At 34.3% G+C, this 13,781-nt stretch overlaps 2 protein-coding genes across 2 annotated transcripts; one reads left to right on the top strand and one right to left on the bottom strand.

Annotated features, from left to right (window-relative positions):
• Positions 1–2,335: 2,335 nt before the first annotated feature.
• LOC115441165 (venom carboxylesterase-6) lies at positions 2,336–11,974 on the top strand. Its single transcript, XM_030165820.2, has 10 exons — positions 2,336–2,613; positions 6,145–6,297; positions 7,704–7,848; positions 8,084–8,278; positions 8,821–9,017; positions 9,335–9,488; positions 9,716–9,885; positions 10,350–10,500; positions 10,788–10,914; positions 11,775–11,974. The coding sequence occupies exons 1-10, from the start codon at positions 2,392–2,394 to the stop codon at positions 11,959–11,961; spliced, it is 1,701 nt and encodes a 566-aa protein (XP_030021680.1). The 5' UTR covers positions 2,336–2,391; the 3' UTR covers positions 11,962–11,974.
• A 710-nt stretch (positions 11,975–12,684) lies between these two features.
• On the bottom strand, positions 12,685–13,624 carry LOC115441147 (alpha-(1,3)-fucosyltransferase C). Its single transcript, XM_030165785.2, has 2 exons — positions 13,050–13,624; positions 12,685–12,976 (listed from the first exon to the last, which is right to left on the bottom strand). Exons 1-2 carry the CDS (start codon positions 13,622–13,624, stop codon positions 12,685–12,687), a joined length of 867 nt encoding a protein of 288 aa, XP_030021645.2.
• Positions 13,625–13,781: the final 157 nt, after the last annotated feature.

Genomic DNA, 13,781 nt, shown 5'->3' on the forward strand with positions numbered 1-13,781 from the left:
ACTACTCTAAGAGAATTCGTCGCAGCGGGAACATCATACTTTCAGACAGGAATAAGTCCACGCACACGCTAAATTCGCATTAAACTACAAAATGATAAAAAAATCAGAAAACTAAAACCAGAATTTTTCGTGAACACATTAGTTATTAATGGATGAGGTTTGATACAATGTCAGCAAAGGTGAAAACAAGTATGTGGTTTCATTTAGTAACGCAATGTCAAAATGGCCGTGTATACGGTTATAAAACTATACTCGTATAGTTTCAAATGTTTGACTGTTCATAATTAGCTACCTATCTACCAAAATATACTGTAAAACAATATCAAAACGACCTATATACCTAGTGACAGCCCTAAACAACGCGAGGCCCCAATTGAAAACAAAACATAAACGTCAGGAGCAAAAAAATTTTCCCCGGTTTAAATAGTTCCGTAGGTAGGAACGTAAAAAAGGTCTTCCAAGGCACCGCGCAAGGCCCCTGTAAGCGCGAGACTCCGGGCAATTGCACGGTTCGCCTCCCCCAAAGGCCGCCTCTATTGGCGACATTTGCAGGAGGTTGGGGAATCTAAGCATGCTAAGAACAGATAGGTACACCTATACCTATCATGCTTAGTTTCGATAACATCCACTGATGGATAGGTAATAATACATTTATTGCGTTAGCTCCCGTAATAGATGACATCGCAATTATTTTTTCATTTGCCTAACAGTGATGCAAAACGTGTGCGACCATAAGAATGGACAAAAAAGTTTCACTTAATAGTCCCTTATACTCAGAACAGTAACAAGCACCCCTATATCTCAGGTAAATAACCTCAGTAAATAACATGAAGACAAACTGGTCAGCCATAAAGAAAAATATGTTCCTTTTTTAAAGTTACAAATTGGCGTTGATGCCTGAGATATTTCCTTGTTTAATATGCGGCGGTATCAACGGGTATCCCCATCAAACTCGGCTAGTATTCATATTCATTCACAATATATTTCTTTGTTAAGGTAGGTATATAGCAAGTATGTTACAGGCATCGATATATAAATAGTCCCCAAATCGATGTATGAAACCTATATAACTCAAGCACCTATCCCATTAAATTCTTCTTTCTCTGACTACCACCACCAAATTAGGTAGTCCTATATGCACCTACTTACAAAACCCTAAATATTATCACTTGTATTAATGACGCAAACATCAAAACTGGTTTTACTCTGTTTTTATAATAATAAACTAGTTTCTGTAAACTTATATATTAAAATGATAATGTATGATAAACAGTTATTTAATAATTTAATACATTTTTTTTGTGATGCTTACTTTGTACGAATGTAATACCGTTTATGTCTTGTAGTGTTTGACGGGTCGTATGGCCGATGATCCCAACATAACCGTCCAGTCGCCGTTCATGAAAGCTAGGCAAGGCTAAGACATGAGTAGTATATCACCTTCTCCGCGAAAAGAAAAGAAAGCATTTGATTATGATAGTTGTTCCATAATAGATACGTTTCCCAGTTTGGTATAAACTATTTTATTTTAACAATATTATAACTTAAACTTAATTCCATTACTTTTTACAAATGAACTTTGACTAAATAAAATGACGTGGAATCCAACGTTCAAACATACAAACAGCTTGCAAGAATCATATAAATCTAATTTCCATAATCGAATAAAATAAATATCTGTCAATGCAAAGAGCTAAACAAGTTCAAGGAAAATATTCCGTAATATGTTAGTGGTGCGTTGCGGATTTTCCTAAAACCATAAGACAGGAAAAGCTGCAAAGGCAATGCGATGGGATGACGTTGAGACACTTACGCAGTGCATTTAAGGGCGTGGATATAAAACATGCGTGTGATTTTATCAATTAAAAATACATTAACAACGCCAAGGTATTAAAATGAGGACTTCGCGTTGATTTTTAATATTATGACGTTTTATAATACAAATATTCCATCATAAACACTGGGTGTTGAACGCTTTACATTTTTATATATGACACGTGTACTTCATTTATATAATATATGGCCAACAATATCTAAATAATGTAATTAAATAATCAATCAGATACTACAATTTAATTTCCTCCAAAGGGTACCTACATCACGATAGAATAATATTCATTGAATGCATAATATATTCATTTCACATTAACTATATAAACAAAAAATAGTATTTAGTGTAACTATTTTTATGTAGTATTTCCGATAGTTTAATGATTCGATCTGCAAATATAGAGCACAATAATCTGTATAGTGATATTGTGTAACCTCAGCGTACGCCGCCTTAATGCTGTAGATTCCGCCGCCTAGGTGTACAATAAAAAGCGGGCAACTGAGCAATCATTTTCATTCCGTTTTTTGCTTCGGAAGCGGTTTAATCATCTGCATGCGATCATGCAAAACAAGTTTTTGTCAAACGTATGGCACCCGAAGTCCATAATTTTCGCGATAGTGTCTTTGTATCTATGTGATGTGACCTGCCAAGAGAAGCCCTTTGTGACTACCCCCCTTGGGCCGCTTAGCGGGTTCTATATGAAAACAAGAGAAGGGAGAACGATAGCTGCATATACAGCTATACCTTATGCACTTCCACCTGTTGGAGATTTGAGATTTAAGGTATTTATTCGTGTACAACGTTGAAAAATATAAGGGCCTTGTCAAGATTTTCCTTATCGATTTAAAGTATAAATAATATTGGTTCTAAACGATGTGATTACTTGACGATAAACTCTTATTTGCATGATAAACTGTAGATTTTGTAATGATTTCTTATGTTTACGCGAATGTTAGACATTACCATTGAAACTATTTTTCCGATTTTATGACGGTTTTTACATTTTAATTTTCTGTCGACGTTTCTGACGATGACGACCGCACCGTGACCACGAAGTCTGTCAAGTTTTCGAAACGTCAGGAGAAAATTGAAATATAACAACCGCTATAAAATCCAACAAAAAGATTAAGTTTAATGTGTATTTTGTAATGCGTAATGTGCGCAATATATCGTTCGCGTCAAAATCTGTTTCAAAATACTCGATTATGATCATTACTAGGATAAAAATTTGCTTATTATTGCACTTAAGAATAAGTTGCCTCCTATTACTAAGTTACTCAGGGATAATTTTCCGTTGAATATTAGTAAAATAATTTTCAAAATCGAATGAATAATTTTGAAGGTTCCTTCTTGCTACCTCAGGATCATAACCAACGAAATAAACGCGTAATAATTACGCAAATACATCGTTAGAATATAATATTATGTATTATGCTCGCGTCCTTAGATAATTGCCATGAAGAGGAGCCACTCTCAGTTTTTCACGAATTTCCCTTTTATCTTTTCACACCTTTCTAGTCTTAACAAAAAATCTGATATAAACAATATTTTAAAAATGATGACGTATCAAAATCTATCTATTCAAATAATAAGCTTACCAACAACAACATACAGATACAACATACAGTTACAACAATAATCTTACCAACAACAGTATTTCCCTTTATATACAGATAGAACATGCGTAGTTGTGCAACATTGTATAACCACGTGGTGATTATAATTATTGTTGACTATAATGTCTAAACAACTAGATGCAGGTGCTTCACGTGATTTATGCAATTAAGTTTGCACAAACCACACAAAATTATCAATATTTACGCGTGCAATTGTAGATTCCAATCATATTGATAATTATGTAAGGCATGTATAAGGAAAGAAAAATATAAACAAAGAGCTTTTTTCATAGTAACGCTTTGATAGAGCCTGTCAATTCCTTTATTGAAAAGGTGCGATAGAAGTAATTTAAAAATTGATAGGTAAGCAATACTTTATATTTAGTTTTTTACTTCCCACAATTTGGTATAGAATATTTTGGTACTTGTTTTTATCACAAGCTTTTGTTATATGAGCATTGAGCATGTATGTACTAACGATTCTTGCTCAACCATAGTCCATTAAAATAGATACTTACAAGGTCTCTTCTTCAAGTCTTGAGAAACGACTGGCGAATACCGATGACTGGGCTCATTCGATCCTACAACATGCAAGCTTGACAGAATACACATAATTCTTCCGCAATTGTTGTTGTCCATGGATGATGGTGATGGATGATAATGATTACTTAGCGTTAGTGTCCTAAACTTACTTTTTTCTATGCATAGGCGGTCACATACATATGACTAAGATACATCTACAGAGCAAACTCTGTGAGTCCGATTTTCCAGTCGTCTCAACACCTACTGCCTGTGTGGTAGTTGCTTGCCATCTCTATATTTCGCACATCACGTTCTTAAATAAAAACCTTATTCACAGGTTTTTGTTACATAGTTTATACACAAAATAAATGTATGGCTCAAAATAAAGATTATATGTGCATTTACTTTTTTCCCGACACAATACCGTGGAAGCAGGAAAAGTAGAAAGTTGCGGTGTTCGCCATAAACTAACCGTACTATTGACGTAGAAAATTATAGTAATACGGAAGTACAGTAACGTTACTGTTTCAAATCAGGGTAATTTATATACCTACTTATACGTGATGGTTTAAATCAAATAGCTATAACCGGAGTACTTCACCATCATTTATTGTTATTGCGTAATTTCGTAAATCCATACGGATATAAATGTGTATACACTCATTACATTCTTTTCCTTCCTTACTTGGTTTTAGTGATTATATAAAAATAATACCAGACATGTATTAGATACTGTCCGACTGCTGGCCACGGCCCTCCTCTACAATTTAAAGGGATTAGGCCTTAGCTCACCACACGGGTCTAGTGCGGATTGGCTGGCTTTACTTATCCTCAAAATTCTAACTTCTCAGGTGCATACCTGAGAAAACACCGTGAGTAAACTGCAAAGTTTACTCACGGTGTTTTCGTTCGCCGTTAAAGTAAACGATAATTCACAAAGACACATAACTTTAGGAAACTCAGAGGGGTGTGCCCTTGGGTTTTGAACCTGTAGACATTAATCTCGGCAGTCCGTTTCGCTCGTAACTAGGCTATCGCCGCTTGACATTGTGAGTTTACGAATATTTTTTAAACAAACTAATATTCTAACGTTGTAGACTGTAGAGACCATATCGACATTGGGTCGATTTTACTGTGACAGGTTGCTGTTGCATTTCCCATAGTTCGCAACAGTAAGTAACAAGACTTTCCCGCCCTCACACCCACCACTACAACTCCTGTAAGCCAGGATCAGCAGTGGCACGCATTTTATGACACCGAGCAGTGAAGCTCGGCGAGTCTCAGGATAAACTAATATGTCACTATCCCGCAACGAAATTAATCAAATAGAAAGATAGGGAGGAGTTGGAACAATAAGTAGTAAAACAACAATAAGTAGTGCAACAGTAAGTAGTAAGATATCTGGAAATTCACTACCCTCCGCTCATTCATATTTCTTTTTAATACCAACAGCTCACCCATCGTACAATCATCGAAATCCACTTATAATAGTTATTAAATCGATATCCATTTTATGACTAATCGTAATAAAAGTTCAATGCAATTTTAATAGGAGCGTTATAAATAGAAATTGTTTTAATCGAATCGATAGTAATCATTAGCTCGGTCACCTGAGTTTTTGATTTAATATGACCAAAATTAAAGGAAATTTACTATACGATAGGGATATTGTATTATATTAAGAATAATATCAACTTAGACAATAAATAAAAGACGCGGACTGTATAATTTTTCACTATGCCAAATATATAAAATAAAATGATCATGCATACGTTATTAGAATTATATTAGTGTGTGTGTCTTAAACGTACAAGAGTTGAAGATTTATTTATGTGAGCGTTCATGTCGACACAATACGGTATATCTATGCGTATTGCACTTTCAATGTGGTAGTGACACCGAGTGACAGAATTTTTGGTTCGTGTTTATGACACAAGACGCGTCCTATCTAGATGATGGTCTGAGGAAATTAAATGCGAATTAAACGATTACTTCAATATTATGGCTTGATCTAACTTCAGACCCTAACCAAACGATCAGTAGATTTCCAGTTGGTTCTTTGTATGTTCTTCTGTGTACTTTAATTAATAGTCTACTTCAAATACTAAAATTATCCTCAACGTATTTATTATAATATTCAGAAATGTATTAAACATTATTTTCATTTATTTGCAGGCTCCAGTGCCAGTAGATGCATGGCAAGGACCGTTGGATGCTACCAAAGAGAGTCCGAAATGTGTTCAGAGGAATCCATACACCCGACAACAGGAAATAGTCGGACAAGAAGACTGTTTATACCTCAACATTTACACCCCTGTGTTAGATAACGTACGTCGACTGTACCACACTTTCTAATGATGTTATAACTACGTGTTACGTGGGAAATACCCTTGAGAGATTATTTGCGCATCTACATAAGCATAGGTTTATATGTTTTATTCCTGCGGGTTATTAGGTATATATGTAAAATTCTAAATAATAATTTGAAATTCTTATCCATTATAACATAAAAATACTTATCAATCGCTAATATTTGCGGAAGCATGAAGTACCAAGGGTTTTTTGATTTCGGTCTAAAACGTAAATATTTCGAGAACAGTAGAGATGTATAGATGATTTCAAGATTATTCGTCAAAAATAATATCTCAACGTTATTTATAAAAGAATGTCTACAATATTCAGTATAAAATAGGTAGACACTGTTTTTATTTTGTAGAGATCGTTCTAGATTCGCTTCGTTGCATCGTTTTGACCTCTTTTACTCCATGTCGGGTACAAACAAAGGCTACCTCGCTCATTGACTGTCTGATATCAGTCGCACGACCGACTAAAATGTGTGAACATCTCAGTCTATTTTCTGATATATTTAAACTTGCTCTCAGAGTTCCGGACCTATCAACATGATAGGCGTCTGTTGATGAATTACTGATAAGGGTACATAAAGACTAGGTTATTTTGGCAGAAACGTGATCCTTAGGGTGTAAGGCGATTGAGATTTCCTAATCATCTTAGCAAAAGCAATCGCCTTCATAAGTCACTGAGCATTGGCGTAATTAAGTAGTCATTTTATTTTCATTATCTACCATGATTATTAATTGGCCTCTTTCCAAAAAATAAAACAACGCGATTACTTATTGATTTTATTAGATACTATTTATTGACTTTGTCTGTCTGGTAGAATTGTCATAATATACCTACCTGCCGCCACAGAGCGTGGCAAAAAGACGACAAGAGTTCGCGTTATTGCATTGTGATGGGCCTAAAAACTATCGTGTGATTCACACGTTGGTCTCTCGACAAGAGGCCCAAAAATCACACTTAAAGGGTAATGACCTTCGTGTCATGTATGTAATGCAACATTATAATGAGCCATTTGATAACAAATAGTGACGATGCACTAATTTCAATAGATAGCTATTAATGACGTATTTAAAAAATACTTGTTGGAAGAGGAAAATGAATACAATCTTAGTCATTTTATTGTTGTTGCAATATATTAATGCGTCTTAGTTTTAACCAATGGAATCAATTTAAAAGTTATTAAGATTTTAACTATTTACCTAGATTTCTACAATCAACATCAGTAAACAACGCAATTACACAATTGTAATAATATTACAGAATACCGACGTAAATCTTTGAATTCGTTACATTTATCCCATAATAAATAATAGTTCAATGACGACGCAAACAGATTTTGATCCTTGTTCAACGTTATTTCTACGATGTTACAGGATTTAGCATACGAAAGTAAGTTACCAGTTATGGTATTCATCCACGGTGGCGGATGGATGTGCGGCGATAGCTCCACTGCCATGTATGGTCCACAATTCCTTCTGGATCGAGACGTCATTTTAGTTGTCATAAACTATAGATTAGGTATGTACAATTTGTATAAAATATATCAAACTACGATAGATTTAAAACAAATAGTCATAATATCATCGCGATAATGGACAAATCAGAATACAATTTGCTTTAAATGCTTAATAATGACTTTTGATTGGTTTATTCTTGATATTTTTACGAAGTTTACGTTCTAGATCGTATTTTGAAATTGGCTGTCGATCCATATTTATCTTGGAGATAATAGTATAATTTTTTTTTCTGTTAGGTCCATTGGGATTTTTATCAACGAAGGACGAACACTGTCCGGGAAACAATGGTCTAAAGGACCAACAAGAGGCGCTGCGGTTTATTCAGAAAACAATTGCGAGTTTCGGTGGAGATAAAGATTCTGTCACTATATTCGGTGAAAGTGCTGGAGGAGCCAGCGTTCATTTTCACATGTTATCAAAAACAAGTGCAGGTAATATTCATTAAATATATCATGCATCTTATATATAAAATAGGCGGTATTGCTAGTAGTCTTATGCCTCATTTAGCCAAAACAATTATTGCTAGCAATAATCGTACGCAATTATTGTCCGTCGGAATATACGCAATGCTCAGACACAATAGCGGGCAATTCTCGCCTGCGTTAACATATACGAGCCTTTTGAAATATATATAGTTTCAGTCTGACAAAATACTAGGAACATGTTTGTACGCGAACAAGTAATTATAATCGCCCTGTATTAACTCCGCTGCATATTGCACGGAATTTTTAGCTATCCCATGGCCACAATCTCCAAGCTTTAGAAATATTTAACGAGACAATTTCTTGCAATTAATTACCACTTGATAATAAACATTAATAATTGTTTGTATGCAAATGCATTTTTAGTTAGTTAACGAGAATTGCTCATACAAATAAATTTTTGTTTAGGTAACCTACTACTGACCAAGCCAGATTATTCAATTCAATAATATGTGTTGTAAATTGCAATACTAGTGTCCTGCTTTTTTCAGGTCTATTCCACAAAGCTATATCTGAATCTGGGACAGCATTGGTGCCGTGGGCCGAAGCCCCTCCAGGTGAAGCATTAAGAAACGCTTTTCGCCTTGCCAAGTTCTTAGATTGCCCACAAGCTCCTTCTGAAAAAATGTTAGAATGTCTTCGAACCAAAGATAGCTATGAAATTATTGACACAGAATTTCGATTCTATGTACGTATATTTTTAGTTTTCTACAGCTAAAAGCCTATCATAAGGCAATAGCTTAATCTAGTGGAGGTCTTAATCCATATTTATCAGGTTTTACTCGTCTAGATACCTGCGTAAAATTGTCCCACTTGTACGGAGAAAATTCATAATCATCATCAGCCACAAGAAGTATTTTGCTGAACATAGGACTCCCCTAAAGCTTTCCAGAAGAACCTGTCAAAAGTGTCCACCGTGTTCCGAAAAAATTATATCTCATTATTAAACATAAATATAATCTATTTTGGTTATTTTATCAATATTAATCATTTTTTTTTTTTCAGGAATGGGACTATGAGCCTATGACTCCGTTTAAAGCAGGTGTAGAGCCCAATTTGCCAGGAGCATTTTTAACAGCACCTCCGCGGCAACCCGAGGTACCTGCAGTGCCTTGGCTTACCGGCTTAAACAAAGATGAAGGATGCTTGAAATCTGTCTGTGAGTTTAATCTGCTTACCTTTTTCTCTTGTTATTCATCTCTACCTCACTTATGAGAATAAAGTTCGCCAGCTTCTAAGGACACCTATTTTTGACCCCAGGCTCTAAGAAATGGGAGACCATTTCTTACTCACGTATTCCTTAAGAATATTAATATCCTCATCCTTACTTCTGTAGTCGGTTAATAATATAATTGATTATTTACTTGATTAGTTAACACATTACAGGGATAACATCAAATAAAACTAAATACGAGGAATTCATGTCCGGATTTGAAACAATCGCCCCGATTACGTTTTTCTATGATAATTCACCAGCCGCAGACGATATTACGCAAACAATACGCAAATATTATATGTCGGGTGATGAAAATACCGCGAAGAAAGGTATTCTTGAGGTATGTACATAAGAAACAAATATAATTGTAACATTGTAGCCAGTGTAACTCTTAGACCTAATAAGACTTAACATCTCATGTCTCAGAATGGCAAGCGCATTGGATTACCAAACAATACTTTGTAATTCAAGGTGTAGGATGGTGTTTCTACTGTTTTTAGGCGGTCGTATCGCTTACCATGAGGCGCACGGCAAGCTCGTGTCGTCATTTAATAATATAAAAATTAAAGTATAAAATATTCCAAGAACCACAAAATTAAATATATTATACAAATAGCTTTCAACTTTTAATTACTTTAATTATATTCGGAGAAATCGGCAAATCTGAACAAGAAATTTTCTTGAAGGGGAGGTTATAGTCCCTTGTTTACATTTTTTCTCTGACCATAATTACTATACTTCTAAAATTGTACATGATCTTTTGTTATCATTCACTTGATTTATGATATCATGTCTTTCTTTCAGATTTATTCAGACTCTTATTTCAACTACCCCGCTTTAGAGGCCGTAGAATTAACTTTAAACTACACACAATACCCAATATATCTATATGAATTACAGTATAGAGCAACAAACAGTTTTTCACAAATTTTTGGAGACCTTGAAGGCGACTACGGTAAAGTTATTTTAACTTGACATAAATCTACTGGTTTTTAATTATGCCGACGAATCTATTAAATATTTAATCTATAAATATACATTGTTTAACCACTCATTTATCTTACCTATCGTGGAGCGTATCATTTATAACATAGGTCTAATAAATTCTTGATTCATCCTAAAATAACCAAGTTTAGCTGCTTTATGAAAAACAACCGTGTACTAAATACCTTTTATTATTTTTTATATTATATATTATATATTCCAGTATATTTTTACGGCCATGTTTGTTTTATGTCACAGGTGTTTGCCACGCCGACGAATTAATGCATCTTTTCCCAATTTCATTCTTGAACAAACCATTTTCTGAAGAGGACATTGAATTCAGCAAACTCCTCGTAACTTTATGGACTAACTTTGCAACTTCTGGGTAAGTAACTATAAACATTAATACTTAAGGGTGATAAAATAATAATAGCTGCCAATAAAATATGGTTGTAACTATTAACATTGCAAAAGTGACGTAGGTGCTCTTAGAGCGAAGTATTTATTTACAAAACTGGTAGCAATGCACTGTGTAATTAAATATTAGCTCATGTACTTTGCGAATTTTTAAATATTAATATTTGATGTGCTTTAGCGAACAATATTTGAAGATGTTCTTCGTCTGAGTCAATAATATTATAATAGGTGTAAATCAAGTTTTAATTGAAATGTGAAGGTTCCTGTGCAGTGTGCATATTCAGTCACAATTGGCTTTTTAGAAAATAAGCTTGAGGGCTGAGAAATAAAAAAAATATATTTTAGGTAACTTTTTTTATTGGCTTGCATCGAGTGGCATGACAACGTGTGAGTCACTGCTCACTGGACATTAGCATGATCACACAATGTGAACAAATCCAATGCCCATTGACTTTGTCTAAGGTTGACTGTAGGTTGAAAGTAACGTACATTACATTGAACCCAAGTCACATGCAAAAGCAAAAAAAGAATTATATAAACGTTGATCCTATGTACCCTTGACGCTGTGTCCGAAAAAATGATCGCGCGCAAAAATAAATATGTATGTAGTATAGAGCGACTAATGATTTATTGAAAATAAATGCTCAAGCATATACTTGGCAGAGAAAATAAAAACAATATTATTTTTTTTTTCTTACCTGCGAAATGAAAAAATAGATGTTATTTAAATTCTAGCGGATTAATGTTACTGGAACAATGATTATTTTTACTATGTTTGTATAATTTTTGAGCCATTTACTTTTTTGCAAGCTGTAATTTTAATTTTAGAAACCCAAATGAACCACAACCGGTGCCTTTTAAATGGGAGCCCGCCACGAGTGGAGAAAAAATGGAATACTTGGAAATAAAAAGAAATTCCCGAATGAGCGAGAATTTAGCGACAAGGTCAAGACTCTGGTTTTCATTACCGCTGTGGCATAATATGAGAAGGCGAAGATACATCGATGAATTATAGTGCTTGATTGGAATGATGTTTTTTTTTTGTAATGTTAAATCATAACGCGGGGCTCTAGGCCAAGACGCATTTTATTCTCTCATAGTCCATGTCGGATATTTGAATAGTTCAAGTGAGAGCATCACAAATTAACATTAGTCCCACCGATTTATTACTTTACTAGCTTTTAATCTCGCCTCAGCGTGCGTGAAAGTCCTGATTGGATGGTAAACAAACATAAAAATATTAACTATGAAACAGTTACCGATTTTAATGAACTCCCTTTTACTCTTTTTTTTCGAAAAATTGGACTTTCATTCATGCAAGAGTTGTGAGCAAAAACCTACTTGGTAATACAATAATATATTTTTGGCAATATCTTAAAGTTAAATTTCAATAGACATTAAATTCAATTGAAAGTAAATGTGCCACTGTATAGTAATTTAATATTTTACTCTGTAACGCCAAAATATATAAAAAAAGTATTTGAGCGCTCGACACAAAAAAGTACAAAATATATTTTTTTAATTATTGTACTGTGCATTTAATTTCAATAAAGCCAACCAGTTTCTTCTACCAAGACGACGCTACAATATAATAGGTAAAATGACACTCACATAGGTATCGAATAGTTTTTTTTGGCTGTGGCTACTTTTATTTTGTAAAATAATAAAACCGACGTGAATCACAATTATCAATACCTCAGGCCACGTATTTTACTTCATAGCTCTGGCAATCTTAAAATTAATTGTCATCATAAAAGAGATGGTTACATTGCAAGGAAGAATTCCACCAAGAGTCAAAGTCTTCATAAATGCTAGTAATCGACATTAAGTTGTCGTCATTAGCCATGGCACAGAAATGACAATAATCATCGGTATTCGGACTTTCATGCCTTAAGTGAAATGAATAATAGTTTCTCCATCTGAAAAATTTGTAGTATAATGTTGGATTTTGAATTATATCATACATAGACTTAGCCAATTTCTCAGGTCCCAACGCAAGAGCATCCAAGAAAGAACCGGGCGGCAAAAATCTAAAATTTAGAAGAAGCATTAGATGATTAATTATTTTAAGCTGAATTTTTTTTATACTTATGTTTAATTTACCTTGAATAGTCTACTCCACTTAAGACAACAGGAACAGTATTGTAATTTAAAGCATGTAAAACTTTTTCTGTAAGATAATCTTCGTTAAGAGCGTTTTCAAACGCGAAATAGAAATAGTAATTATGCTGCAAATGTTTTAAGCATCTAGACATAATATTCTTGGGACATTGCAGGCTCCCGCACTCACCGTAAATATCTAAAGTCAAATTATACAAACTCAATTGTTTTTTAATATTCTCTACATATTCTTCTCTTCGATTAACTGTATAACAATTGGACACAAACCAAGCGCTTGCCTTTGTTTTAGTTCTAAGTTTCATCTTTAACTCATCATCTACTGGATCCATTTCTTCTGCATTAACCCAAGGAACATTAATTTGTGGTCCAATGACGTGTTTACTTGCATTTCTAACTATGAAATATCCCCAAACTGCGTCGGAGTTCAATTTGTACGTCCATGTCCAGTTAAAATACCCGTTCCATAAGTTGGAGCACATGCGGTAATTAGCTGCAGCTTCAATATTTGCAAATACATATTTTTGATGCAACGACCGTTGTCGGGGCAGATCGCCCATATTCAAGTTGGTCAACAGTTGCGGACCATTAAAAACTATAATGTCAAATTTCGTATATTCACCGAGAATAAACCTATCGCCTGTGACATAACAATTCGTCCATTTACATTTCTTATGTTTGAATACGGACATCCCTTCTCCAAAGTATATGAAAGGG

The sequence above is a fragment of the Manduca sexta genome, chromosome 27, assembly GCF_014839805.1.
Source record: "Manduca sexta isolate Smith_Timp_Sample1 chromosome 27, JHU_Msex_v1.0, whole genome shotgun sequence".
Classification (NCBI taxonomy): domain Eukaryota; kingdom Metazoa; phylum Arthropoda; class Insecta; order Lepidoptera; family Sphingidae; genus Manduca; species Manduca sexta.